Source organism: Poecile atricapillus, chromosome 16 (assembly GCF_030490865.1).
Source record: "Poecile atricapillus isolate bPoeAtr1 chromosome 16, bPoeAtr1.hap1, whole genome shotgun sequence".
NCBI lineage: Eukaryota > Metazoa > Chordata > Aves > Passeriformes > Paridae > Poecile > Poecile atricapillus.
This window is the reverse complement of record NC_081264.1, coordinates 12,503,203-12,531,124: the sequence shown is the minus strand read 5'-3', so window position 1 is coordinate 12,531,124 and position 27,922 is coordinate 12,503,203. Positions and strand designations below refer to the sequence as shown.

Genomic DNA, 27,922 nt, shown 5'->3' with positions numbered 1-27,922 from the left:
TAAATCAGGAGTAACAGTGGTTACATGAGTGGTGTAAATCAGGAGTAACAGTGGTTACACAAGTGGTGTAAATCAGGAGTAACAGTGGTTACACGAGTGGTGTAAATCAGGAGTAACAATGGTTACACGAGTGGTGTAAATCAGGAGTAATAGTGGTTACACGAGGGGTGTGAATCAGGAGTAACAGAGTGCTCCCTGCCACCAGCCTTGGGGCAGGATCCCCAGCTTGGTCTGGGAACCGTGGCCCTGTGGAGGCTCTCTGAGTGCCCCAGACAGATCTGGTTCCTGCTGGAATTACTGTTAATCCAGGTGAAAGCACTTCTGGGAAGGGGCTTGGGCCGAGCGCCCTCCTTGCCAAGGCAAAGGGACATGAAACATTCATCAAACCCAATATAAAATATCAGAGGCATGGAGAGGGGGATAAAACCACCGGGATCCATGGGAAAAGGCAGGACCTATAGCAGGATCCACAGCCAGAGTGGGGTGGGGGATGTGGGAGCTGCTGGGAAGGAGCCAGATCCCACTGGCCCCGAGTTTAGGGATGCTCCAGCCCCCGGAATCCTGTGGGTCTCAGCCCCCCAAAGCAGTGCCCACCTCCCGTGCCAGGAGGACTCAGCAGCACCCATTGGTGCTCCCAGAGTCCCACCCCATCACCCTCCACCCCAGCATCTCCAGGAGCCCCCGCAGCCCAGAGCGCTTCAGAAATACCAGTTTTATTTCAGATCGGAAACAACCAACCAGGAAGAACAAAAAAAAACAAAACAAAAAAACAAAACCAAAAACAAAACCACCACCCCAAAACCCCCAAAAACTCCAAAGAATGAGAAACGGCCCCAAATCCGAACCAGTCCGTGCCCAGGTGGGTGCTACATACAGGCTGGGGGGTTCCGGGGCGTGCGGGGCTCCCCGGCCTCGGGGTCGCTCCGGCTCTTCCCAAGGGGGGTCGGCTCAAAGTGCATCAAGCAGGAGGTCAGGAACGTCCCCGCACCGGGCAGGTGGGGAAACCGAGGCACGGCACGGGGCCGGGGGACAGGGAGGGGCTTTGGGGGGGAGGGTAGAATCCAGCCCTTGGCAGCCAAGTCCATGCAAACGCTCCCGGCTCTAGGAACCATCTCAGGCGCGTGTATTGCTTAGGGGATGATTTGGTTTATCCTAAATATGAGCTCTAACGCTAGATCGGAGAATCCGACGGGATCCGCCGCGGGAGGGGCTCACGGGGCTCCATGCACGTCACATGCACTCACGGGTCGGTTTGTGTCTGGCGAGGGGGGGTCGGTGTCGGTACCAGAGTCTCCTGCGAACAGCAGCGACCGCAGCGCCCGGCACGGCGGGGCCCCGGCGCGGCTCTGTCCCCTCGGCTGTCCCCCCTCCCGGGGGGGTCACGTCTCTGGGCCACACATGGATGTACATTGAGATATTTATAGATATTTATAGGTGTCTCCTCCTCGCTGGCGCTGCGGGTCCCCGGCGGCGGGGGCACCCCGTTACTTCATCCCGCTGCGCAGCACCTGGTTGGCGGCGATGAGCATCACGCTGATGATGAAGGCGATGGCGAAGGCGCAGATGAGGCTCTTCCGCACGCAGGTCTGGCGGATCTGCTGGCTGGAGCAGGCTGGGGGTGGGACAGACACCGCGTTACCCCAACCCCCAACACTCTCTCCTGGTACCGGGGGTAACCGGTGCTATCCCCGTGCTTTGGGATCCCCGGGGGGGGTTTGGCATTCCCGGTGCCCGGCACTCACTCTCCACGTCGACGGGGCACTCCTCGGCCGTGCCCATGTGGCTCTCCTCCTCCGTCATGATGATGTTCTCGATGTCCTTCATGGACAGGTGCTCGCAGAAGGTGTCGTACAGCAGCCGCTTCAGCTCGTCCACCGTCAGCTTCTGCATGTCACACTGCCGGGGACCGGGGGGCTCGGGGTGACCCCATGGCCGGCAGCACAGGGGGCTTCGGGGTCCCCCAGAACCTTTGGATGTGGTGGTTTGGGTGGATCACCCTGGAATTGTCTGGGAAAGGCCTGGTGTCCTGGTGACCCCCAGCAGAGCGAGGTTCATCCCAGCCCTCATCCTAACCCTGACTCCAACCTGAACCCTGACCCTAAACCTAGCCCTAACTCCCTTAAACCAGTGCTGATCCTGAGCCTGACCCCAAGGCTTATACTAACCCTAAATTGGTGCCTGAGCCTGATCTTGACCCTAAACTTGACCCTAACCCTAATCTTAAACCTAATCCTGACTCTTAAACCAGCTATAACCTCGTCCTTGACCGAGAGCCTGACTTTCACCCTCAACCCAACCCCAGTTCCAGCCTTGACCCTCATGCTGTCCCTGATCCCAACCCCAACCTTGGTCCTGACCCTGAGCCTTCCTTGGTGCTCTCGATGCAGGTTCTGGGGAGCTGCTCCTGGGAGGGGCCTGGGGGTGTCCCTGCCCTCCCCTGGATCTGGGGGTGTCCCTCCATTCCCATGGGGCTGGGGGTGTCCCTCCATTCCCCTGGGGCTGGGGATGTCCCTCCATTCCCCTGGGGCTGGGGATGTCCCTCCATTCCCATGGATCTGGGGGTGTCCCTACATTCCCATGGATCTGGGGGTGTCCCTCCATTCCCATGGATCTGGGGGTGTCCCTCCATTCCCCTGGGGCTGGGGGTGTCCCTCCATTCCCCTGGGGCTGGGGGTGTCCCTGCCCTCCCCTGGGGCTGGGAGTGTCCCTCCATTCCCATGGATCTGGGGGTGTCTCTCCATTCCCATGGATCTGGGGCTGTCCCTCCATTCCCGTGGGGCTGGGGGTGTCCCTACATTCCCATGGATCTGGGGGTGTCCCTCCATTCCCGTGGGGCTGGGGGTGTCCCTCCATTCCCATGGATCTGGGGGTGTCCCTACCTTCCAGAAGACGGTGTCGAAGTCGGTGCCGTGGAACTTCTCCGGGATGCCCGAGGTGGAGAGCTTGGGCCCCAGTAATGTCACAAACTCCTCAAAGTCCACCTGCCCGTCACCTGTGGGACACAGGGGTGGCTGTCACCCCCTGTCTGGGCACATGGGACACTCCCCCTCCCAGAAGGGGCCCCATGGATGGTCACAGACCCCCAAAACCAGTTGGGAACCCCAAGATCAGCTGGGAACCTCCAGCAAATTTAGGGAACTTCCAGCTTTGGCCAGGATGCCCAACATTGGATGGGATCCCCAATGCCAGCCAGGACCCCAGGGCCAACTGGGGACACCCTAAGACCACTTATTCCCCCCACAATGTGACGTGGGACCCCAGTGCTGGCTGGAGAAACCAAACATCATCCAGGACACGAGTGTGAGCTGGACCCCATTCCAGCTGCGACCTCGGTGCCACCTGGAGGCCTCCCGGGGCTACCTGGGAACCACAAATGTTGGCTGAGGACCCCCAAAACCACACAGGGCCTCCAACACTGGGTGGGGACCTCCAACAAAGTTTGGTGTCCCCAACACCAGCTGGGATGGCAACACTGGCTGGGGTCCCCAGTGCTGGCTGGGACTCTCACTGCCATGTAGGGACCCCCAGTGCCATTTGGGTCCCCTTCCAGTGGGACCTGGGGACACCCAGTGTCACCTGGAGCCCCCAGGAAAGGTCAGGGAAGCCAAACACTGTCCAGGAACCCCAGTTCCAGCAGGGACCCCAGTTCCAGCAGGGACCCCAGTTCCAGCAGGGACCCCGGTGGTGGCCCTGGCCCCGGGGGTGTTTGGTGGCCGATGTGGCCGTGTCCCCTGGCAGTGGGGGACGCTGGCCTGGGGCTGTCAGGGCAGCACTAACGATGAGTAATGAGGGGAGCGGCGCCTTGGCAGCGCTGCCGGAAAGGCTTTTAAATGGGGAAAAAAGGAAAAGCAATAAATTAAGGAGCTCTTTCCGGTCCTGATGGGCGATGGAGGGGTGGGGACAGGGTCACGGTGGCAGCGAGTGCTGGAGGGTGATGGGTGCTGAGGACACGAGCCAGGGTGCAGGATCCACCCCTGGCTGCGGGATCCAGCCTCGGCACAGCAGACCCAGCAGGTTCAGCGATCCCACACGCATCCAGGATCCTTAAATCTTCCCAAACAAAGCTGCAGTGGCCATGATGATGATGATGATGATGATGATGATGATGAATGAGGGGAAGGCTCCAGCAGGAGGCAGAGCCTGGGTCAGGCTCATCCCACATCCCGCGTGGTGTCCGGCATGTGGGGTGGAAATAAGGAATTGCGTCTTTCTCCCAGGTGGGGGTGCCGTGCCTGTCCCCAGCCCGGCTTGCTGGGGTCCTACCGTCCATGTCGAGGCGCTGGATGATGACCTCCAGCTCCACCTCGTTGGGCATGTACCCCAGGGAGCGCATGGCCGTGCCCAGCTCCTGCTTGGAGATGAACCCGTTGCCATCGCGGTCGAACACCTTGAAGGCTTCCCGGATCTCTGTGGGGGGAGCAGGAATGAATCCGGCTGAGCTTCCTGCTCCAGCACCCACAGAACGCCTGTGGGGATCCCACCTGCCCCATGGACACCCAGCCTCACCCAAAGGGTCCGACCTCCCCAAGAGACCCCGAATATCTGCTCCAATTCCAGTCACCCGCTCGCTGCACCCACCCTGCCCGTGCTACTGCCCCAGCCCAAACCGCGGCGTTCTGCCCTAAAAACACATCCCGAGTGTGCCCGAGCTTGGGGTGCCACCAGCCGGGCGCTGAGGCTGGGGACATCCCCACCGTGCTGCAGCATCCATCTGCATTCCTGAGGATCCACGGGGGCTGGGGCTGCCCCATCCCAGCGTCCCGGGACCTCGGGGTGGGGTTGTGCCCCAGCCAGTGCTGTTTGGGTGGGTCTGTGCCCCCATCCTGGGCTCCAGGGCTGGGTGCTGGAGCTGGGCCACGCTTCATCCCCCCAAAAAATTCCCAGATCTTGATGAAATTGCTGCAGTGTTCAGCCCTGTCTGGTGCAGAGGAGGATGGGAGTGGGAGGTTTGGGGGTTTCTGGCTCAAAATGAACCCTGGGATGTGGGAGATGATCCCTGCAGGGTGGCAGGAAAAGGCCGCGGGGAAACTGAGGCACAGCCTGAGTCCATTGACTCCATCCCATCTCCTGCTGCACGCAGGACTCTGCTCCTTTTCGGGGCAGTTTCTGGCTTTCTGATGCCACCTGATGTGCGAAGCTGGAACCAGGCTGATGGGAAAGAAGGAGCAGGGAATTTGCACTGCAGGACAGTGGGAAGCCAGACCAGAATATTGGTGCCTCTTCCTTCTCCATGTGGCTGCCAGTGAGATTCGTGCTGGAGGATCCCAGAAGGAGAAACGGGCTGGGAACTTTGGGTTTGGGGGAAAAAGCCCACACTGGGTCACGGTACTGCCCCAAGTGCTTGGGAACATCCCTGCCTGGATGGTGTCACACGGGTGACATCCTTAAGGTGTTTTTGGGGAGTTTTGTGAGATTTTGGCCTGTCAGTCTGAACTTCTCCATGGTCAGTGTCCCTTCCTGGACAGGGATATTCTCCGGCTTCTCCCTGTGCTCCTGGGGGGCCTCACTACACTCCTAAATTCATCCTTCAAGGATGCTCATCCCAGTGAGCTCCAAGGTGGCTCCTCACCAGATGGTTGGGGGTGTTGGGGGTGTTGGGGAACAGGCAGGGAAATGTCCTGGCAGTGGCCAGAGTGGGGTCCTGGCTGGCCACTGAGCACCCCCTGCCCCAGCTGCACCCCGAGGCTGCTCAGCCCCAGTGTGAAGCCAGGTCTGGATGTCACCGGTGTCCCCCAAACCAGGGGGGCAGAGGGAGGCAGGAGCACCTTGTGGGGTCCCCCTGGAGCTCCCAGCACTGCCATCGACCCCCACTGGGTGCTGAGGGGCACGGCACTGGGAGAACTGGGACAGCAGCAGGGACACGGGGACACCATGGAGGGGTGTGAGCACAGACAGACACACGGACAGACACACGGACACAGAGACACAGACACAGACACATGGACACATGGACAGAGACACAGAGACATGGACACAGGGACAGACAGACACACAGACACAGACATAGACACACACACATGGACAGACACATGGACACACACACACACACACACACAGACACTCAGACACACACACACACATACACAGAGACACACAGACACACACACAGACAGACACAGACACACAGACACAGACACAAACACACACACAGACACACACACACAAACACACACACAGAGCACACACACACACACACACACAGAGCACACACACACACACACAGCACACACACAGTGCACACACACACACACAGAGCACACACACACACACACAGTGCACACACACACACAGTGCACACACACACACACACACACACAGTGCACACACACAGTGCACACACACACACAGTGCACACACACACAGAGTGCACACACACACACACACAGAGTGCACACACACACAGTGCACACACACACACAGTGCACACACACACAGAGTGCACACACACACAGTGCACACACACACACAGTGCACACACACACACAGTGCACACACACACACACACACACATACAGTGCACACACACACACACAGGTGCACTCACAACCCCCTTGCAGTGGTGTGCATGTGCACGGATGCAGCGCACACTGACACCTTGCAGGGCTGCTGCACCTGTGTGCACACCCAGACACCTCACACAGATGCACCTGTGCATGGGCACCAGCACACGAACACCTTGCACCAGGTACCTGCACACACACACTTCCCTTGCGGTGGTGCTGCGCTTGTGCACACGCATGGATGCGCACAACCACGATGCAGAGGTGCTGCACCTGTGTGTGCACACACCAACACCCGGCACAGCTGCATTTGTGTGTGTGCTCACACTCACAGATGCACACACAACCCCCTGCAGTGACACCCCTGTGCCCCCCCTTGCAGCAGTGCTGCACTTGTGTGCACACACACGGACACGCACAACCACGTCCTGGTGACACCGCGCTTGTGCACACAGACACAGAAAACATGCACAGCTGCACTCGTGTGTGCACACAGACACACCAAACGTGCACAGCTGCACTCGTGTGTGCACACAGACACAACCCCACTGCAACAAAGCTGTGCTTGTGCTTGCACACACACACACACACACGCACACACACACACACACACACACACCAGGTTGCAGCCATGCTGTACTTTGCACAGGCACACAAACACCCTCTGCAGCAGGGCTGTGCGTACGAGCCCGTCCTGCTGTGACGCTGTGCGTGTGCACACTCACACAAACACCTCCTGCAGCGAGGCTGTGCATGGGCACACACACGTGCTGCAGTGACACAAACACTGGCACACACACACGGTGACACTGCCACACGCACACGGTGACACTGTCACACACACACGGTGACACTGGCACACACACACGGTGACACTGGCACTGGCACACACACAGAGCCACCCTGCAGCGAGGCCGTGCATGTGCATACAGATGTGTGAGCGCCCAGATGTGCGAGCACCCAGATGTGCGAGCACCCCGCAGCAGGGTGTGCAGGGGTGTGCCAGGGCTGTGCACACACACACGGCCCCTGCAGTGAGGCTGTGACAGGCACGTCAATGCACACGCACACCCTGCAGAGCTGCACACGCACACACACAGCCCTTGCACACCGGAGCGAGCGCCTGCTCGGGGCTCACGGATGGATTTTGGGGTTCCCCTCACCCTGCCTCAGTTTCCCCACGGGGATGCCGAGGGCTCCGGGTTTGGTGCTGGGCCAAAGGTGCTCTCCCCAGGCAGAGGGCGGACGTGTGTGGGGTCACTGCCCGTGCCTCAGTTTCCCCTCTGGTGCCGGGTCTGGAGCCGGGGGTGCTGCACCCCTTTCCCCCAGGTTCCCCAGGGACACCCCAAACCCGGACACCGCCAGTGCCCGTCCCGCCACCCCGGCAAACTTTTGGGGTGGAAAAAGCCATTCCGGTCGCAGCGAGCTGAGCTCGGCCCCTCTCATCGCACGGGTGGGCAGAGCCCCGCCGGCCGCTCCTCCCGGCCGGAGTCCGGTGACACCGGGACTGCGTGGAGCTGCCGTGACCCGGGCTGTGACACGGGTGACAGCCACCCCTCGGGTCCCCCGCGCCACCAGCCATTGTCATATTATGACAGCGGGGAGGGGGTGACCCCCCCCGCGCCGCGGAGGGGAAACCGGTCCCCCGCCACTACCGCTGGTCCCTGCTGTGTCATATTGCCACAAGCGGGGGGCCGGGACCCCCGCACGCCTCCCCGCTTCAGCTTTCCTTCTTCCCCTCCTCCTTCTCCTCCTCCTCCTCCTTCTCCATCCATCCGCATCCCGCTCGCCCTCAGCTTCCCCACGGCGCCGGGGGAACGCGCACCCCGGCTCCCCCACAGCCGCATCCCACGGGATGGACTTCCCAGTCCCCCCAAACACCCCGCAATCCCATGGGATGTCCCCCTGATCGCCCCCGATCCTCCCGCTCCCCCGCAGCCCCCCAAACCCGCTCACCCTCCAGCTCATCCTCGGGGATCTCCACGGGGCGCTGCTCAGCGAGGATGTTGGGGACGGTGTAGATCCCCCGGTACATCAACGCCGCCGTCACCGGGTGGAAAGGCATCTTCGGGGCTCCCCAAAACCCAAAGTTTAAACCCAAATCTCGTCGGGTAGAGGGGGGGCTCCCCCCGGGCGGTACCGCCGGACGCTAAACACAAGTTGCCGGTACCCGCCGCCCCCCGCCCGGTACCCACCGGCCAGGGGGGGCCGGGGCGGGCGGGCGCTCCCCGTCCTCCGGGGCCGGCGGCGGGACGGGGCTGGCGGCCGAGCCCCTCAGCGTGGAGTCAGGGCGCGGGGGGGCTCCGCTGGGGGCGGCCCGCTTCCCCCGCGCACATGCCCTCCCGAAGTGGAAGCGGGAGGTGAAAGCATCCAAGCCCCGGTTAAATCCCGGTGGAAGCGGCGGCGGCGGGGGGGACGGGGCTGGCCATGCCGCTCGGGGCTCCCCCTCCGCCCGGAGACCCCCCCCCACCTCCGCCCGGGGCCCCCCTTCCGCCGGGCCCGGGCCGCTCACAGCCCCCGGGGAGCCGCTGCCACCGGGCCACGCTCCCCGGTGGGGCCCGGCATGGCGGGGCCGAGGCTGAAGGCGGCCTCTTCGTCTTCCTCCTCCCTCCTCCTCTTCCTCTTCTTCCTCCCCGCCAAGTGTCCCGGGCAGGCCGGGGCTCGCTGCCGCCGCGGTTCAGCCCCCGCCGCGCACCCGCCGCCCCCCCGCCGCCGCCGGCAGCCGGAGCATCCTCGGCCCCGGCCCCGGGAAGCGGCGGCGGAATCCGGGGAGCGGCGGCGCCGGGCGGGTTTTGAACGGTCCCGCCCGGGAAATGGGGCTGGGGGCGGGGGGGAGGTGGGGCCTCCCCCCGGGGGGCGGCGAGGGGGGGCAGTGCGGCAGTGACGGGGGAGCGTCCCGGGCCGCAGGGAGGGGGAGTGGGAGGTGCTGGTGCCGCGGGGGGTGTTCGGGAGACACCGGGGGTCGGCAGGCAGGGCTGGGGGTCCCTGTGGCACCCTCTGTCCCGGCAGGTGTCACCCCGGGGTCCCCACACGCAGCACCCCATGCCCAGGGAATTGTCACCCCGAGGTCCCTGCGCACCCCAAGCTGCCACCGCCTCCGGGTCCCTGCACACGGTGCCCTGCTCGTGGGGCAGTCACGGTCCCAGGGTCCCTACAGGTTTCTGGGACTGTCACCATCCCGAGAGGCCATCCCCTGGATGTGGCACCCCAAACGCAGACAGTCGTCACCGTCAGGTCCCTGCGCGTGGCATCCCATGCCCGGGCAGTTGTCACCTCTGTGTCCCCACACTTGGCACCCCTGGCTGCCACCGCCCCAAAGCCCCTGCGCGGTCACCCTGGGCCAGCCGTCACCGCGATATCCCCGCGGTGCTGCGGGGTGACAGGGACCCCACGGCCAGACCTCCTGCTCCCACCGCGGGGAGAAAATGACCCATGGAAGCGGCAGGAGCGGGGCCAGGAGCGGAACCTTCCACCCGTCACCTTTTCCAATCTCCTTTTTGCCCCCAACCTTGGTCACATTTTTCACCTCTGTTTCTCACTTGGACGTTGATTGATCGCAGCTCCTGTGCCAGGGCAGGTCCCCATCGTGCCACGTCCCCACGGCATCCGTGTCCCTGTGACATCCCTGCGCTCAGGCAAGGAACGCTCCCAGCCCCGGGCACATCCCCGCTCCCAAATCCCGCTGTCCACCTGCCCTGGGCTGGGCTGTCCCAGCAGACCGTGGGTCACTGGGAGATGGGGGATCAGTGTCCCCTGTGCCCGGGTGGCATCTCTGGAGGTGGGGACGGTGGCACGGGGAGGCCGCCAAGGCTCCTGCTCCGCACATTTGGAGGTGCCGTGGTGGGAGGGAAGGGTCTGGGGGCCGGAGGAACGCGATTCCCAGAGCTGGAGCAGGGTGGGAGAGAGAAAAGGGGAACAGTCGGCACCTTCCAGCTTCTCACCGGACACCAAGGATGCCTCAGAGCGATGGGGAAACTGAGGCACAGCTGGACAAGCTCCAGATGTGCCTCTCATTTTGGCACTGTCACAAGAACCCCAAAAATCTTGGAATAGGATTCCTGCTGCTCCAAACAACTGCTTCTCTAAGCCCCCGCTCGCCTCCTGCAGTCGCAGGACACGTGCTCAGCCTCATCCAATTCACCGCTGCCGGGAATTTTGGGGCTGCTCCAACCCCGGTGTGCGGAACCTCCACCGGCCCCGGAGCATCAGCCAGGACCCGGCTCCCAGAGCCCAGCGCTGCCTCCCGACCGCTGCCGCTGCAGCCGCCCTTGGCTTTAACCAGCTGGGGTCCCCTTTAAGCTATTTTTTAGTTGGCAGAAATTTCCCTCTCTGGCAGCGGAAAAACGCCACGGCCACGCTCCGGAGAGGGGATTTCAGGGAGGAGCAAATCCCGATGCTGTGGGGTCTCAGCTCCCAGGGCAGGGTCGTTGCCCCCGCGGAGTCCTGGCTTGGGGGTGGATTTTTCCAACTCCGCTAAAATTCCCTCCTCCCCTGGAGCTCGGGATGGGGCACAGGGATCTGTCTCCAGGGTCTGATACTGCGGTTGAGATCCCAGCACTCCAAGGGGGAAGTGCTGATAATAACAAGTGGCTTTTTGGGAGAAACAACCTCCAAAAAAGCAAAGTCTGATTAAAAATCTCCTCCCTTTTTCTTTAACAGATCAATTTGCTCCTCGATGTTAACGAAGTTCCCTCCCAATTAATTCTCCAGAGGCCCTGGGGTGGAAACTCATTAATTTGTCACCACCCGAATCCCAGCAGGAATAACAGGGCCAATTTCTGGGCTTTTCCCCTCAAATCCCCAGCGGAGCTCCCTGTGCAGCCGCAGGGAAGTGTTGGAGCCTCCTTCCCCAGGGATGGGGCCGCCGGTGATCCCGGCTCCCGCTCCCCGGGGATGGGGGTGGGCGGGCGGGAGGAAAATGAAGCGGTTTAATTGCATTTAAAAACCCTGACTGGGTTTTTGTTCATCAGGGATCCCCTCTGGAGCTTTCCCGGAGCTCAGCTCAGCCGCACTGCTCTTCCTCACGGGATGAAGGCTGGGATGAGCCGTGCTGCCTCTGCCCCACGGTCCCTGTGCTGAATTCCCTCCCTGATTTTATGGGAGAAGCTCTGGAGTTTCCTCAGCGCTCAGTCCTAAGACGATGGGGGGGAGGCCAGAGATTCCAGTTTAAATCCCAGCCCCGGTCTCTGGGATGTTGGGAATGTTCCTCTCCACAATTCCCTCTTTATCTCAGCCGGGGCTCGGGCCAGTCTTGCCAGTGGGTCAGTGCCATCCCTCCCCTCTGTCCCTTTGTCCCTCTGGAGACAGCAGCATTTTCCCAACACTCCCAGGTGTTTTCCTAATTAGCTGATCCCACTAATGAGGCAGGAGAAGCTCGATCCAGGCCTGGTGTTCTGTGGTTCATTTGCAGTTTCAGAGCGATCTCACTGTCAAGGGCCCCTGCTCTGCGTTCACATCCCAACATCAACATCCTCATTTCTTTCAGGAATTTGAGGGGATGGAAAGGAAAAGGACTGAAGTGGCTCTGGCACAGGGATGAGACTGATTAATGTGAGCTTTAATTAGTCTGCTTCTTATTTATCCTTCCCGTGGCAGCGCTGAGGGGCTCCCCCCTGCCCCCCTCCCAGCCGAGGCTCCTGCGCTCCTTCCTGCCCTGAGGGATGGGATGGGAATGGGATGGGAATGGAATTGGGATTGGGATGGGATTGGGATGAGGTGGGATGGGATGAAGTAGGAATGGCAGGAGGACGAGCATTGGGATGGGATGGGGATGGAATGGAGGGAGATGGGGATGAGAATGGGATAAGATGAGGATGAGGATTGGGATGGGGATGACACAGGGACAGGGATAGAGATGGGATCATGATGGGGACAGGGCTGGAAATGGGATGGGATGAAATGGGGATGAGGATGGGATAGGGATCCCTCACAGGAATGGAAGGGGGAGGGATGGGATGGGGATGGGATTGGAGAAGGGATGGGGATGTCCCAAAGCCATGGGAAAGCTGACAGGGATGAGGAAACCTCATGGACGGTACAAACCTGTGCTGGGTGCTCTCAAATCCCTCAGGACAGCCCCAGGGACCTCCTGCCAGCCCGAGGGAGCTGGGATGGGCATTGGCACCACAGCGTCCCCCGGGCACTCCCCGGGCACCGGGAGGGGACCTGAGCGCCCCGGGGGTGTCGTTGTGACATTTTAAAGTCGCTGGCACCGAGCTCTCCGAGGCGCTGGAGGCATCAATCTCCCGGGGCCGGGCTGTCAGGTGGGTATTTAGCGAAATGTTTCCTAAATGAACGCTTGATGGGAGAAGAGGGATGGCTGCAATGTTCCGAGCCACAAGGTTATCCCGGCCGCCGGCTGCCAGCTCCCGGTGCCCGCTGGAAAGCCGGGAAGGGCAGCGGGGAGAGCCTCAGGGGAGGGGTCAGGAGCCTCCTCCCAGCGCGGCCGGGACTGTTCCACACTCAGAGCAAATCCCACCCGAAATGGGGAAACACCGGGCACAGCTCCAGGCAGCTGCAGAGGGCGGGGAGGGAAGGGGGAACGGGAAAAGCTCGGAGAGCTCTGCTGAATTTGGGTTCTGAAGGGGGGGAAGAATTCTGCCAGGAAAGGAGGCAAGAATTCTGCTTAGAGGGAATTTTTCTTTGTGGAAAAATGGCAAAAATTGAGATTGAGATGAGGCTGTTCTTAGCACCCCTCCAAGGGGATGCAGCCCAGGATGCTGAGCCCAGGTGACTCCGCTTGCTCCTGCCAGGAGATGGAGCAGGAAACAACTCCCGGAGATCTCAGTCAAAGGCCCATTAACAGCATCAGAACCGATGTTCTGGACAGTACAGCCCGCCCAGGGAGGAAACCAGAGCACGGGGAGGGATCTGGCGTTTGCCAAAGGGGAAGGTGGTGGCTCCTGGAGGGAATTTTGCCTCCGGAGCACCGGGCCTGGCTCTGCTCCCATCCCGCTGCTGGTGCAGAGCCCATGGAGTCTCTCCAGGATGCCGTGACCTGTTGCAGTGGGGTGTCCTGTGCTGCCAGGATCCGGTGGTACCCAGTGCCAGGGTGGGCAGAAAGGGGCAGCAGGCACATCCCTGCAGGGCGGTGACAATGCCCAGTGTCCCTGTGGCCGAGCAGAAGGTGATGGCAGTGGCACTCCAGCATTCCTGCTCCGCGTCTGAGCCCAGGGCCGGGATGGCAGCACCCCCTGCCTGGCCCTGCATCCCACCACGATCCCACACCCACCACACCTCACCCAAAACCCCACACCCGGCTCCAGGGATTCACCCCCTGCTCGCTGGGGGCTGGAGCAGCTCCACATCCATTTGATTCCACAGCATCCATATTTTATCCCTTCCCGGGGCTGAGTGGGCAGCTCAGGTCCCAGCCAGGGGTTCCGGCTCTGCAGCTGTGGCTTCCCTGCACAATAAATCCCTGATTAACCCGGCAAAACACCCGCAGCTTGCCAGGTCTCCGTGGGGAGCGGGGTGGCCCTGGGTGCCCAGCCCCTTCGAGGCTGCCTCTCCCCTCCCTTCTCCCTCTTAAATTCATTTCCCTCCCCTTTTTTTCTCCCTGGAAGACAAAGGTGGAGAGGCACAGCCGGCGGCGCTGTGCCAGCCCTCCCGGGGATGGTGGGGATGGGGATGGATGGGGATGGATGATGGATGGATGGATGGATGGATGGATGATGGATGATGGATGGATGATGGATGGATGGATGGATGGATGATGGATGGATGGATGATGGATGGATGGATGGATGATGGATGGATGGATGGATGGATGGATGGATGGATGATGGATGGATGGATGATGGATGGATGGATGGATGATGGATGGATGATGGATGGATGATGGATGGATGATGGATGATGGATGATGGATGGATGATGGATGGATGATGGATGGATGATGGATGGATGGATGGATGGACGATGGATGGATGATGGATGGATGGATGGATGGATGGATGGATGGATGGATGATGGATGGATGGATGGATGGATGGATGGATGGATGGATGGATGGATGGGGATGGATGGATGGATGGATGATGGATGGATGGATGATGGATGGATGATGGATGGATGATGGATGATGGATGGATGGATGGATGATGGATGATGGATGGATGGATGATGGATGGATGGATGGATGGATGGATGGATGGATGGATGGATGGATGGATGGGGATGGTGGGGATGGATGGAGACAGCCACTGGCCACTGTCAATCGAGGGGGAATGAGGTCCCCATGTCCTCAAGGCACTGTCTGAAGGGAGCAGGATCCATCTGGATGTGACCTCCGGGAACCTTCCCAGACCTGAGGTGCCCTGAGCAGCCCGGGATGTCTGGGGGCAGGGCTGGGGTGTCCCATGGGCTGCTCCCCCAGTTCCCACCCCGATGAGGGTGGGCAGAGGGTGACCCTGCAGAGCCACAACCCTGGGGTGCCCTGGTCCCCCCAGCTCCAGCCCATCCTTGTGGTGGCCCTTGGCCAGGTGCCACCGTGCCACGCTGTGTCCTCGTGCTCCCACCCTTCCCTCGTGCTCCCACCCCCCAGCACGGGCAGGAGCCCCCCAGCCCTTTGCCAGGTCCCCACAGTGACCCCCTCCCTTGTCCCCCAAGGTCCCCAGGGCCGGGCAGCACCCCGGGGTGCAGGAGCACAGAGGGAGGGAGGGAGGGATGGAGCAGCAGCCCATGGTGGTGGGGAGGCCACACCAGCAGCCCCTGGGCTGCACAGGCCATCCCTGCCTCAGTTTCCCCACTCACCCCCTCTACCCATTCCAAGCTCTTTTCCTGAAGGAGCTGCTGGCCAAAGCTGTGCACGTTTTGGGTGGGCCCTGAACGAGCACCCTGACACCCCTCCAGGGCTGCTGGCCCCAGACTTGCCACCCACAGGTCACCCTGTGTCCCCTCTGTCCCTTTCATCCCCAGCTCTCAACATTTTATTCTATTTCTGAGAGTAATTAAAAATAGAAGTTTCAGAAGTTTAGAAGTGAAATAATGTGAGCTGAGGAGACTTTGGGAACCCCAGAGTGAGGAACTGCTGCCAAAGCACTCAGGTGCGGCCTGGGATTGGCCAAATCCCCAATTTCCTTCCTCAGGAGCCTGTGGCTGAGGAAGGGGCTGGGAGAGGTGCATGGCAAAGGCTTTTTGATGCTTTCTTTTCCTTGAGCAAAGGCAGCTCACCCCAATCCACACCCACCGCTCCTGTAGAGTTCAGTTTGCTAAAAAGGGAAAAAATCGGGGTGAAACTTCCTTTGACAGGAGAGAAATGGTCTGGGATGTACCAGGGAGGGCGGGCAGGGAGATGGCACCGGGCTGGGAGTGAGAGGCAACACTGGGGGCATGCAGAACTCTGAGTGTGCAAGGCTGGGAGTGTGCAAGGCAAGGCTGGGAGTGTGCAAGGCAAGGCTGGGAGTGTGCAGTGCTTTGTGCAGAGCCCCTGGGAGCAGCAGGGATCCCTCTGCCAGAGGTGGATCCATGCTGGATCCATACCTGGCTTCATCTGGTGTATCTTCAGTGCATCCATCCCAGCCCATCCATCCCTGCACATCCATCCCTCCACATCCATCCCTGCACATCCATCCCTGCACATCCATCCCAGCCCATCCATCCCTGCACATCCATCCCTGCACATCCATCCCTGCACATCCATCCCTGCACATCCATCCCTGCACATCCATCCCTGCCCATCCATCCCTGCCCATCCATCCCTGCACATCCATCCCTGCCCATCCATCCCTGCCCATCCATCCCTGCACATCCATCCCAGCCCATCCATCCCTCCACATCCATCCCTGCACATCCATCCCTCCACATCCATCCCTGCACATCCATCCCCTATGCATTCCCAGTTTCTCCCCCTGCCCTGCTGTCCTGTGCTGGGAGAAGCTCTCCTGGATGGATTTCAGGATGCAGGCGGTGCAGGTGACACACCAGTTGAATTCCTGTCGCTGGAGGCCGCGTGGGAAATCAGGTCACCCTCCACATCCCTCACCGGCTGCTTTCAGCCTCCCCAAAATTCCCGTGGGTATCCCACTGGCATCCCTCTGCCAAAAGAAACCCCCTCCCACCCCCTCAGCCCTGCTTAAAACAACAAAAAGCGGAAAACATCCCCCAGCCGGCCCGCGGGGACGAGCTCCGGTGGGAGCTGCGGTGAATCCCCCGGGATTTTGCTGCCCGGGAGCGCAAGAGAAGCGAATCCATCGCCGATCCCGGCGGGGCCGGCGGGGCCGGGAACAGCCCCGGGGGTCGCGGCTCCCTGGGCTGGGCCGGTTTCATCAGTGATTAATTATAAAATTGAGGTCAATGCAGCACATCCTTTATTTATTCCAGGCAGGACGGGATCAGGAAGCGTCAGGGACGGCAAACAAGGGGCTCAGCCCCTCTGGGCACTCCAAAGCTCTCTTCCCTCAAGGAGGGATGAGAAGAGCCCCGAGGGATCCGGGACAGGGGGACCCTGGAGCCCTCCCGATCCCACGGGAGCTGCCGGAGGGATCCCAGCACTGCAGCTGTGCTTCCCATTAATCCCGGCACCGCCAACTGCGGCAGCCGCGCTCGGAGCAGTTTTTCCCAAAGAAAAATCAGCAAAGAAGCCTCAGCTCCCCTCTTAGTGCTGTGAATTTTTATTAAAACAGGAGAAAACAGTTATTCCTTCGGAGTACAACAGTCCAGGGAATGGGAAAGCGGCTGTGCCAGGCCACAGCCATCCGAACCGCAGCCACGTGCGGGGAATCGATCCCAGGCTTTCAATAAACGGGCTTGGGATGGGATTCACTCCACGCCAAGCCCCGGCTGAGCTTCTGCTGTGGCTGTGGGGCAGGTGAGGAATTGGGGGTCCTGAGGGGATGTGAGGGATCCCCGGGGCAGCACCGGCTTTGCTGGAGGGTAAACGCTGCTGGAAGAGGATTCCAGCTGAAAGGTGCACAGGATTTGGGATGGAGACTGGAAGGGGAGGTCAGGGCATCCCTGTTCCCCCCGCGGGGGGGTCAGAGCAAAGGCACCCGCGATGGGACAGGCAGGAGCAGGCAGCCCCGGGCCCAGCCCGGCATTCCCGGGCGGCTCCGAGGGGCTGGGATGCCCCGGGACCCAGGGAAAGCCCAGCCCGGAGCCCCTGGATCCCCCCAGCCTGAAGCTGCCCAGCTTGGTCACAGTTTGCAGGAACAATAAGGTTTCATTTGGTTGGCACTAGCTGTCCTCCCGCTCCCTGTTCCCAGCAGGGAGGAGGAGGAAGAGGAGGAGCCCTTCCTCCCACCTCCTGTCCCCAGGGAAGCAGCCCAGGATCCCCCCAGCCCCAGGTCCCTGTCCTCCCACTCCCTGCTCCTCTCCCACCGCAGCTGGGAGAGCCAGCACGACGTTCCTGATTTACAGCACTCCACTGGAACATGCTCGGGATCCTAATGGAGCTCCCGGCACCGCCGCCTGCTCGGGGCTCCGGAGCCCAGCAGAGCATCCAGGGCCGGCACCTGGAGCTCCAGACCGGCACAGGGGGCTCCAGAGCCGGCAGGAGAAGGCAATCCAGAGGGGTGACAACACCTCCCAGCAGAGGGAGACCCTCGGGCACACTCCTCTCTTGGCTGCCAGGGTGGGAAGGCACGGCCACAGCCTCGACCCCGGCTCCAGGGAAAAGCCTGGAGGGCCGAGCCTGGAAGCAATGCTAGAAAAATAAGGAAAAAAAGCTGGAAACCCAAGGAAAACGAAGTGTCAGGAGGAGGATGAGCGGCTGCTAAGCTAGAGAACATCACACAGTCCGTGGGCAGCCAGCCCCGAGTCCGTGGGTGTGCAGGGAGGCTGGAGCAGCCGGCGGGGTCCGGGGTGATCCCCGGCTGGGCAGAGCCCTTGGGAAGCAGCAGCGGTGCGGAGCAGTTGTTTCCTAGAGCTCCTCGAAGAAGGCCACACGGGACTTGGTGCTCTGCAGGGTGAGCTGGAAGAGAGCAGAGTGGGATCAGGGGGTACCCCAACCTCCCACAGGGCACCCCCAGGAGGGAGCTGCTGCCTGAATCCCTCCGAAAATGCCAGGGAGTGTCGAAGCCCAGGGGTTGCAGAAGCCGGGGTCGTGCAGCCCCCACCAGAGCAAGCACAGCCCGAGGGAAAGCAGGGGAGAGGCTCCATCAGGGTCACTGGCAGGGCTGAGGCTTCCAGGATGTGGAACATGTGGGAAGCTGGATCCAAGGAGCCAGTCCTGGGACCCCTGACAAGGACGTAGAGGGGGTCTTGGGAAGCTGCAGGAGAAACACCTCAGTGAGCTGAGGGAGAACTCAGCACTCTGACAGCCACCGGACACGTGTCCCCTCTGTCACCAAATGTCCTCTCCAGGCTCACATCCAACCCCATCCCACCACGTGTGAGCCATGCAGCCACCCTGGGACCTCACCTCATCCCACCCCGCTCCATCTGCTGTGCCAGAGGACAGAGCTGGAGAGCCCTCACTCCCAGGACTGTCCTTGCAGGCTCTGCAGGACTCAGAAACCCTTGGAAAGCTTTCCACAGCCATCCCAAAAATAATTCCCTACGGAGCAGCCGTGAGCCCATTTCCTAACGGGCCAAAGAAGATAAAAGAAATCCTCAGTGGCAGGGAAGAAATCCCAGGATTTACAGACAAGCACTCAGCAGAGTGCAGCGGGAGAGGTGCCACCTTCCAGGCAGCTGCTGGATCACCAGGAGTTTGCCAAAGCAGCCGGCTGATTGCCAGGGCTTCGTTTCAGCTGGATTAAGCACGGTGCCTTCCGCCGGGAATGCCGGTTTTGCTGAAACAGGAATCCTGGGATCACCCTACACTGAGTTAAGCCCCTCAATGGAGCTGTCAGGCACTTCTCCCCCTCCCTGCTTCTCCCCCATGGCTTTTCCTCAGTAATTCCTTCACAGCTCTAATGGCAGTCGGAAAAAAATCTGTATTGCAGAGGAAATTTCTGCAAGGGCTTAACAATCTTTCTTGGCAGCAGCTCCCAGGCCAGGGCTGGCTCTCCTCCTCCTCAGCATCCCCCTGGCTGCTCCAGTGTCCCCTCCCGAGCTGCCTGGAAGGTGGGTGAGGTGGGACAGGGATTCTGTGTGCTACAGGCAGCGTTCTTCCTCTCTAAGGCTGGAGAGGGGGGAAAAAAAGGAGCAGAGAGCCCCAGGCTGCTGCCACACCCACTGCTGGGGCCATCTGACACCGTTCCTGAGTGTGCCAGTGCCTAAAGGGGTCCAAAACAGCTGGGGAAGACACCTGGGACAAGACCTGGAGCAACAGGGTAAGGGGGAATGGCTTTCCACTGCCAGAGGACAGGGATGGATGGGATATTGGGCAGGAATTGTTCCCTGGCAGGGTGGGCAGGCCCTGGCACAGGGTGCCCAGAGCAGCTGGGGCTGCCCCTGGATCCCTGGCAGTGCCCAAGGGATGCTGGATGGGGTTTGGATCAGCCTGGGACAGTGGGAGGTTTCCCTGCCATGGGAGTGGCACTGGATGGGTTTTAAGGTCCCTTCCAATGGGGACCAGGACCAGGATTGGGGCTGCCCAGCAGCTCCAGGCAGCTGCCCCCTCACATCCCACTGCAGCCAGGCACTGGAATCACCCCAGAGGAAATCAGGGCTGCTCTTCAGTGTGCCCTGACTCTTCACTGCCTGTGCCAGGTGGGAAAACTCTCCCCTGCCCTTTTTCCTTCTTTTACTGCTGTTTTCCTCACTGTGGGGTGCAGGCAGGGCTGTCCTTGCTCCCGCTGGGAGCACCACACAGAACAGTCCGGAGGGATGCGCTGGGGGAAGATGGGAAGAGCCGAGGGGAGCTCCAGGACTGTCCTGACCCATCCCAGCGGGAGCCTTGGGGGATGTGGGAGCACTGGGCACGGGGAACTCTCTGCAGGGAAATCCCACTCCCTCAATTGGTTTTCCTTTCTTTTCTGCACTGGGATGTGAGAGCAAAGAGGAGAGCACCACCCTGTGCTGGCCTCTCCATCATCTGCTGGGGGGAAAGCCTCAAACACCTCCAAGAACTCTCCGCAGTCTCCGCATCCCCTTTTCCTGGCCAGGCAAGGAGAAATAAATATCCCTCCCCGTAGCGTAACGCTGTGCAGGGTGATTAAGAGGGAGTTACATCCTCGTCAGTGCGGAGAAAAGGAAAAAAAAATTGATTTACAAGCAGTATTATGATAATCTCCTTCCTGCAGGAGGGGAGGGTGGGCTCCCGATGCTCTACCAGAGCCATCAAGGAAAATTTAGAGGGAGAGAGAGGCAGTGCAATTAAGCGGCCTGAGCTCAAATGAATCAAGATCTGAGGAAGGGAGAGAGGGAAGAGTCCTGCTCCCTGCATCGGGGCTCCTCTGAGCCTGCTGCTACCCAGGGCTGCCGGACTGATTTGATTTAGGAAACACAAACAAACCAAAGCAACCCAATAAGTGGCTGGCAGGCACAGGCGGTTTGGAGCAGGTAACCCAATAACTGCAGGCACAGCACTGCTGGGGCTGGGCAAACCCAATCCAGGGAAATCCCCAAGGTTCCTGCAAGCCCCTGGAGCCGGGGCCGTCCCCATGCACCAGGGAGGGGAAAGGGCTGCAACTCACACCAAGCTGCCCCCAAGCCTCCCCCAGCAGGGAGAGGTTTAGGATGTCTCATTTCCTTGCTGTTTCCTTGTTTATGCTGCAGTATGGCCAGGCTGCAGGAGATGGGGACCCTCACCCTGTGCTATGCCAAGATGTTTTCCTGCTGTTGGGAAGATCCACAGCCCTTGCTAATCATCATCCAGTGCTCCACACTAAATCCCCTTTATTCCCCACTCGCTGCCCTGGTGCCTTTCTCCATCCCTGCCCGCTCCCCAGGCCCACTGGCCAGGTGGACTTTTCAATTCCCACTGTTACTTTTGAACCCAAACCCTATTTTCCTGTGATTCTTCCCATTTCCCTCCCCGCTCCTCTCTCACTCCCACGCTGCCGTTTATTCTCTCCTGAGCACAACTGTCCCCCAGCCCCCGACGCTTTGATGAGCCCATTTGAAAGGAGAAGATGACGCTCCATGTGAAGGAAACGCTTTTCAAAGGCTGCCACAGAAATAGCTGATAGGCCTGACGTTTCCTACTTTCCTCTTGTTCCTTGTAAACAAGGGAAAGAGGCTGCCGTGTCCCAGTTTAACTGCCTGGGAGTTTCACTTCCCAGCTCCGAGGAGAACCGGGAAGAAAATGAACTTGGAAGGGATGTGGTCTGTCACATGTGGGGTGTGTGGGCAACATCCACGTGGGATGAGCCTCCATCTCCTCCTGCACTTTGAAAAGGTGTTCCCAGAGCTGCTCTGCCCACTGGGTACCTCCTGGCTCCCAGGTGCCAGGCTGAGTGAGAAGCTGGCAGCCTCACTCATCTGTTCCAACCTCACAGCTCCCAGAGAAATGGGAAATGCCGGTGCTGCTGCTCCTGGGAAGTCCCTCGCTGGTGGTGTGCCCGTTCTGCCTTCCCTGTGCAGCTGGAGCTGGGTTATACAGCCCTGCAGGAGACTTCAGAGCACCTCCTCCCTGTCCCAGGATCCACAGGGCAGGATGGCAGCTCAGCCTGCTCTGTCCCACCCAGGCTCCTTCCTTTTGTCCTTCCCAGAGCATTCCTTGTGCTGGTCCCTTCTCTCTGCAAGGGGCACATCCTCCCTTTCTCAACAAACCACTAGAGCAAAACAGACCTATTCCAGGGAATCTGCAGTTCCAGAAGGGGAGATGAGGAGGGGAGTCCCCAGGAAGTGACAGGGACCCCACAGGAATTGTGAAGTCCTCAAGGGACAGTGAGTGAGTCAGTGTCAGTGATCCCTAGCACGCTGCTCACCCAGTGCAGGTGGAAAATAGAGGAGGTGTCTGCCCCAGCGCCAGCCTCCCAAAATCCTTCCACCTGTCCAGATGATGAAGGAGCCTCCTGACATTTGGGGGTGGCACATCCTGTCTGCCTGATGAGACACTCAGGCAGCAGTGCCATCACCAGCCACCAGTGTCCTCACAAGGACAGACCACAGCCTGTCCCAAAGGTGGCAGGAGGGAAGACAAGGCTGCAGAAGTTCCTCTGGCTCTGCCCCACTCACCCTTCTGTGCTTCCAGCTGGGAACTGTTCATTGCCTAAATCCAAAGGGGACCTTCAAGTTCATCCCAATCCACCCCCTGCCATGGGCAGTGACACCTTCCACTATCCCAGGCTGCTCCAAGCCCCATCCAGCCTGGCCTTGGACACTGCCAGGGATCCAGGGGCAGCCCCAGCTGCTCTGGGCACCCTGTGCCAGGGCCTGCCCACCCTGCCAGGGAACAATTCCTGCCCAATATCCCATCCATTTCTGCCCTCTGGCAGTGGGAGCCATTCCCTGTGTCCTGTCCCTCCATCCCTTGTCCCCAGTCCCTCTCCAGCTCTCATTTAGGTACTGGGAGGGGCTCTGACATCTCCCTGGAGCCTTCTCCAGCCTGAACACCCTCAGCTCAGACCTCAAAGCATCTCCACAATGATCATTATCCAAGCCAAGGGCAAACACTGCACCACATCCAGGATCAGAGCCAGCAGGATCTGCATGGTCCCCACGGGCCTCACAAGTGATCTCCTGGGATTGAGCTCAAGCCCTGGAGAAGCTGCTCTCAGCCACGTGAGAGCCTGGCAGGAGAGGCCAAGGCTGCCTGTGGAAGGACCAGAGGCTCAACGACAAAGCTGCTTGTCTGGGAACAGGCGTGGAGATTTGCTCCTTGCCTGGATACTTCAAAGGGCTTAAATCCCAGTAAATAAGCATGACTGTGCAAGAAGAAAGCAAGTGGAATCAAAGACCTGATTGTGTTTTAGCAGCCTGTCCTAGGAGCTTTCCTGCAGCAGAAGAGATGAGGAAGAAGTGAGTTTTTCACCCTCTACCACAGCCTAAGTGACAAACCCTCCTGAATCAGAGCCAGCTGGAGCCACAACACCAGCCCACGGCAGGGAGCTACGGAGAAGGGAGAGCAGCTTCCAGATGAGGTGTCTGTGCTGTGCCCACAGAGCTCATAAAAAGGGATTAGCATGTTAACCACGTAATTAAACATGAAAAACTTAGCAGGCGCCTTCAAAGGCAGGCACCAAACCCCAGAGGTCACACTGCAGCGCGCGCTGTGCAGCTGCTTTAATTATGGGGGCTCCTCCTGGGCACTGGAGCGCTCCCAGCTGCTGCAAGAGTCTTCCCACAAACTGCCAGGGCTCCATTTCACCTCCTTGTGCTGGAGATTTCCACAAGTGGATGGATTTCACCCCAAATTTACCTGCCATGGAGCTCTTCAAGCCCGGTGGGACTGGTTTCATCCATGGCCAGTCTGTCTGGAGACATCCAACACCTCCCCCAAGGTGGCCCAGATCTGCAGGGTCATCCCTTTTAGCCTCTTCCCCATGGAAGTGCTCAACAATGATTTTTGTTTTTGGGGAACACCTGCAGCTCCCCAGAGCTGGCACAAACCCCAAGCTCCAGGGATTTACAGCCCCTGGAATGGCTGGTGCAGTGAAGAGCATCACGGCCCTGTGCTAAGTTCTCCTGGGTAAAACAACCTCCTGCCTCTGCTCCCAAGCTCCAGAAGTGCTGGGGAATTGCTCAATCTTTTCCAAAAGCATTTCCCACCAGCTCTGTCATCCGTGAGTGTGGTATCCCAGTACCTCCCTGAGTGCCACCAACTCCAAGCTCCTGAAAGCCTGTGACTGTGCAAGAACCTCGCCCCAGGGCAGAGCAGGAAAGCTTCCCCAAACTCATCCTCCCAAAGGAGGGAGTGCTCAGCACATACAGCCTGTGGATCAAGGGCAAATCCTTGGAGGAAAGCAGGCTCCAGGAATAAGAGATGTGGCATTTACAGGGCAGGACCCCGCGGGCAGGAGGAGGTGAGGGACAGGCAGAGGCAGTGCAGGGAGAAGGACAACTCCTATCCCCAGGTGTGCTGGTGACCTTCCCCTGGCACAAGAGCCACCTGCAGACACCAGCTGTCCTCAATTCTCTGCTCTACCTTCCTGGGATGCTTCTCAAACAGGCAGAGCATCCTCGTGCTGCTCCGCTCCGAGACGGAGCTGTGCATTTTTAGCCTGTTTTGACAGTGTTGGCAGCACTGATGGGGTTTGGCTGTTTGTTTGGGGTATTTTTTTCTACATCCCGAATTGCTTTCTGCAACAAACAAGGGGGGAAGGTGCTGGTTTACTTCATTAAAGGAATCTTCAAAGGCTGCCCTGCACCTTCGATAGATTCCCAACTACCGGTGCAAAAACAGGCGCGCTGAATTATTTAAGTGCCTCTACCTGAACTCCTCCTCTGAGGTTGCCAACTCAACTTCTGCCAAGAATGAAGCTTCCCAGAACAGAGGATCAGGTGTAGGAACAAATGCAGGGAGGCTGGGAGTGCTCCTGAGGGTGGGAGAGCCGGGCTGGACAGGTGACCACGGTCCCGCTGGAGCGCAGGCAAGCTCATGCACGGGTTAGTGCCACAGCCAGATCCCAGCACCCCCACACAGAGTACCTTGGAAAAACCTACTTGGAATTCTCAAATGCAGATAGGTCTTCTGCCCTGGGCTTGAGGCTAAACCAGCAAAATAAAACGAACAACAAATAATAATAATAATCCTTGTATGTGTGATACAAGGGCAGGTGATTTTTGGGATCTTAGGGCTTGCCTGGAGCAATCAGCAGCTCCTGGGTGAGGCAGAGGGTTGGTGCCATTGAAGTATTGCTGGACTGATATCCCATTCCCAGTGCCCTGTGTTTCCTTGCCTTCACCACGGCAAAGACAAAAGCCCTGCTGACCTCCCTGAGCAGAGCAGGCTGTAATTTCCCTCTGATGTCTCCACTAACAGTCTATTATTTGGGAACCTTTGCTCCTTGTTGAGATGCAGCAGCCGGGCAGCCCCTGCTGCCTTCGGAAGGGAGGGGACAGGACAAGACTCCATCTTCAAAGGGAGGCAAGTGATGGCACCGTGACAAGCCCTGACAGACATGGAAATGATGGCCCAGCCACCCTCTTTAAGGAAGACAAATGGGACCATCAGATCTCTACGAACTCCTTCTGTCAGAAGTGAAAATTTAGCAGTTTCTGTTTAAACCAAGAACTTGGAACACAGAGACAAATCCTACCAAAACCTACTGGGAGCAGAAACGCCTCCAGATTCTACAATGACAAAAGGGGTTGTGAAGATTTTTATTTTCTCTGCTCTAGTGTGACAGGAACCTGAATAGCTCCAGGCCAGCACGGGGAAACTGGTGAGTGAGCCCCGCTAGATTCATTTTCCTGCCCCAATTCAGTGATCACAAACTCCCAGCCATGAAAGTTGGCAAGAACTGATATTTCCAAATCCTTTCAGATATAACTCTTAGCTGGGAGTAGTAAAGAGAGCAGGATTTGTTTTTCAAGCCTGCAGTTGTTACCACAGCCTGCATCCCATGCATTTCCGAATCCTTCCCGAGGACAGCTGCTAGCAGAAAACCAGCCAGGAAAAAGCCTTTGCAGGGAGAAAAGCCTTTGCAGGTGAGTGGGGCTGACCACCACCATCCAAATCCATTGAGGATGTGCCCCCAGCCCCTCGTTACAGAGCCCAGCACTGAGGCAAAGGGAACAGATGGGGTGTAGAAATAAAGAAGTGGGTTTGTTGTGAGATTTCAGGTGAGCCCCGGGTCAGCAGACCCAGGCAGCCTCAATTTTTGGCTGAAGTTCCTCGTGTCAGCCCCATTTCAGGAGGCAGGCGGCTCCAGGGAGCAGAGGTCTCACACCCCCTGCCAGCAAAGGCTTTGCTGTTAGTGACTGAAGCTGCACTACAGGTTTCTCTAGAGAGATTAAAAGAGAGCAAGAGCTTTTGGCTTTTTCCACTGAGAGCTCCTAAGCCAGGACTATTTCTGCCCTCATTATTCACCAGCCAAGCTCAGTGCTCGCAGGGAACGGCTGCAATAGGCAGGGAGGGCTTTTCCTGTTCACTAGGGATGCAGAGTCCCTCCAACAACATCCTTGTACAGTTTCTAAGGTTCAGCAAGACCTTCAGCCCTGGAGACCTTCACATCCCTTCCCACAGCACTGGAGAGACCAGGCTGGGAAAGGACAGCAGGTCCACCAAAAGCTGGAATTCTCTGACCAGAGCTAAGCAGCTGGGGAAGAAAGCCTAGATCAAACAATTTTATTACCAAAAGCAGGGCGACTTTAGGGTTCTTTTTAAAGAGTTTCATCAGGGGAGATACAAACTGGGACCCTCTGATACCTTTTTAATAGTGTTGTGCTTGCTGTTTCCCCGGCTGGAGTTCTCATTGTGCAAAATATCCAGAGCTGTCTCTCTCTCCTTGAGCTTCAGTGCCTCAATTTCTGTCTTCAGCTCGTTGAGCTGCTCCTGCAGGTGCTTGCTCTTCTCCATGTACTCCACCCTAACACACACACAGAACAGCCCTGGGTTAGCACTGACCAGCTGCATGTGCTGATGTGACACCTGATAACAGAATTATAACAGAAACAGCTCTTCTTCATTATTTTTAGCATGTGGAACTGATAATATCAGTTTATAGCACACAGTGAGCTACTCAGAGCAATTATTTGTTCCTTACTGAAGGGGGCCCAAACAGCCAACCCAGCAATAAAAGTGTAAGTTACATTATTATACAAAATTAACCCCAAGCTGGGTGGTATTTTAAGTCTCCCAATTTGCAAGTGAAGCTGAAAGAGGTTTACAACACACAGTGGTTTAAGCAGCTACTCAGGAGAGCTCTACATCCCTGCACCCCTTCCCAAACCTGCTCCACAACCCAAATACACAAATTTTTCCATGAGGAAGGACCCTGATGTACTGACTTGTCACGTTTTAGAGGGATTTAGCTGGTAAACTGTGTGGGAGAAAGTGCTGTCCCCAAAATATCAGGTATCTTGTAGACACAGAGCATCCCTGGCAGAGAGAAAGTCTCCCCCCCAGATAAAAAAAAAAGAAAGAAAAGTAAAAAGCCAACCCCCAAAGCCAGCTATTCCCAGGAATAGCAGTTCATATAGTTCATCCTGAACTGCCTTCCACAATGAAAAATCAACTGGAAAAATCACCCCATGAGTTTTGTACCTGTGATTAACCCCCTGAGGCAGGTCAGAGGGCCAGCAGGGTAATAGGAATCCTTTCCAGTGCCAAAATTTGTAGAGGTTTATCCCAGCACCCGAGGAAAGAGAACAGCCCCAGAGAAGACAGGAAAAGCATCCTATTGCTTTCAGCATTTGGCAGAGACAGCTCTCCCTGCTCAGGAGAGCAGGATGACCTAGATAGCAACCTGGGTACAGAACCGGGAATTATCCTGTTATTTTCAGCTTCTATCTTTTTCCTTTTGGCTTTGGGAAAAGTTTGTAAAAGTTCTTAATCTCCTGTCTGAAGGTCTGTGATTTCATAGATGGGAGAGGGCACCGAGCAGAGGCAAACCAAAGCACCCTCTGGGATCCAGGGGTGTGTCATTCCAGCCTCGGGAAGTTTTGGCCAGAGTGGGATGACAGAGCCATTGTGGCTTTGATCTACG

General features: G+C 58.7%; 2 protein-coding genes across 6 annotated transcripts in view; both read right to left on the bottom strand.

Moving 5' to 3' along the window:
- Window positions 1-694: 694 nt before the first annotated feature.
- CABP7 (calcium binding protein 7) lies at window positions 695-8,581 on the bottom strand. The gene is made up of 5 exons (XM_058851706.1): window positions 8,457-8,581; window positions 4,264-4,407; window positions 2,880-2,992; window positions 1,743-1,896; window positions 695-1,612 (listed from the first exon to the last, which is right to left on the bottom strand). Exons 1-5 carry the CDS (start codon window positions 8,563-8,565, stop codon window positions 1,485-1,487), a joined length of 648 nt encoding a protein of 215 aa, XP_058707689.1. The 5' UTR covers window positions 8,566-8,581; the 3' UTR covers window positions 695-1,484.
- An 8,213-nt stretch (window positions 8,582-16,794) lies between these two features.
- NF2 (NF2, moesin-ezrin-radixin like (MERLIN) tumor suppressor) overlaps window positions 16,795-27,922 on the bottom strand; it is a 46,417-nt gene continuing 35,289 nt past the window's right edge. For 3 of the 5 annotated variants that reach the window (XM_058851418.1, XM_058851422.1, XM_058851421.1), the window contains 2 exons: window positions 26,644-26,803; window positions 16,795-18,411 (listed from right to left, as the gene is read on the bottom strand). In XM_058851418.1, the coding sequence (XP_058707401.1) occupies window positions 18,361-18,411; window positions 26,644-26,803 (211 nt within the window). In that variant the 3' untranslated portion in view covers window positions 16,795-18,360. Of the gene's footprint in view, window positions 18,412-24,935; window positions 24,981-26,643; window positions 26,804-27,485; window positions 27,683-27,922 lie in introns of those variants that run through there. The other 2 variants (XM_058851419.1, XM_058851420.1) reach the window with 2 other exon arrangements.

Bases quoted from the DNA above. Each gene is read 5' to 3' on its own strand.
- CABP7 (XM_058851706.1), bottom strand. From the start codon at position 8,565: ATGCCTTTCCACCCGGTGACGGCGGCGTTGATGTACCGGGGGATCTAC. The intron at 4,408-8,456 runs GTGAGCGGGTTT...CTCCCCCCACAG, and splicing joins CCCCGAGGATGAGCTGGAGG to AGATCCGGGAAGCCTTCAAG. The intron at 1,897-2,879 runs GTAGGGACACCC...GGTCCCCGGCAG, and splicing joins TCGACACCGTCTTCTGGAAG to TGTGACATGCAGAAGCTGAC.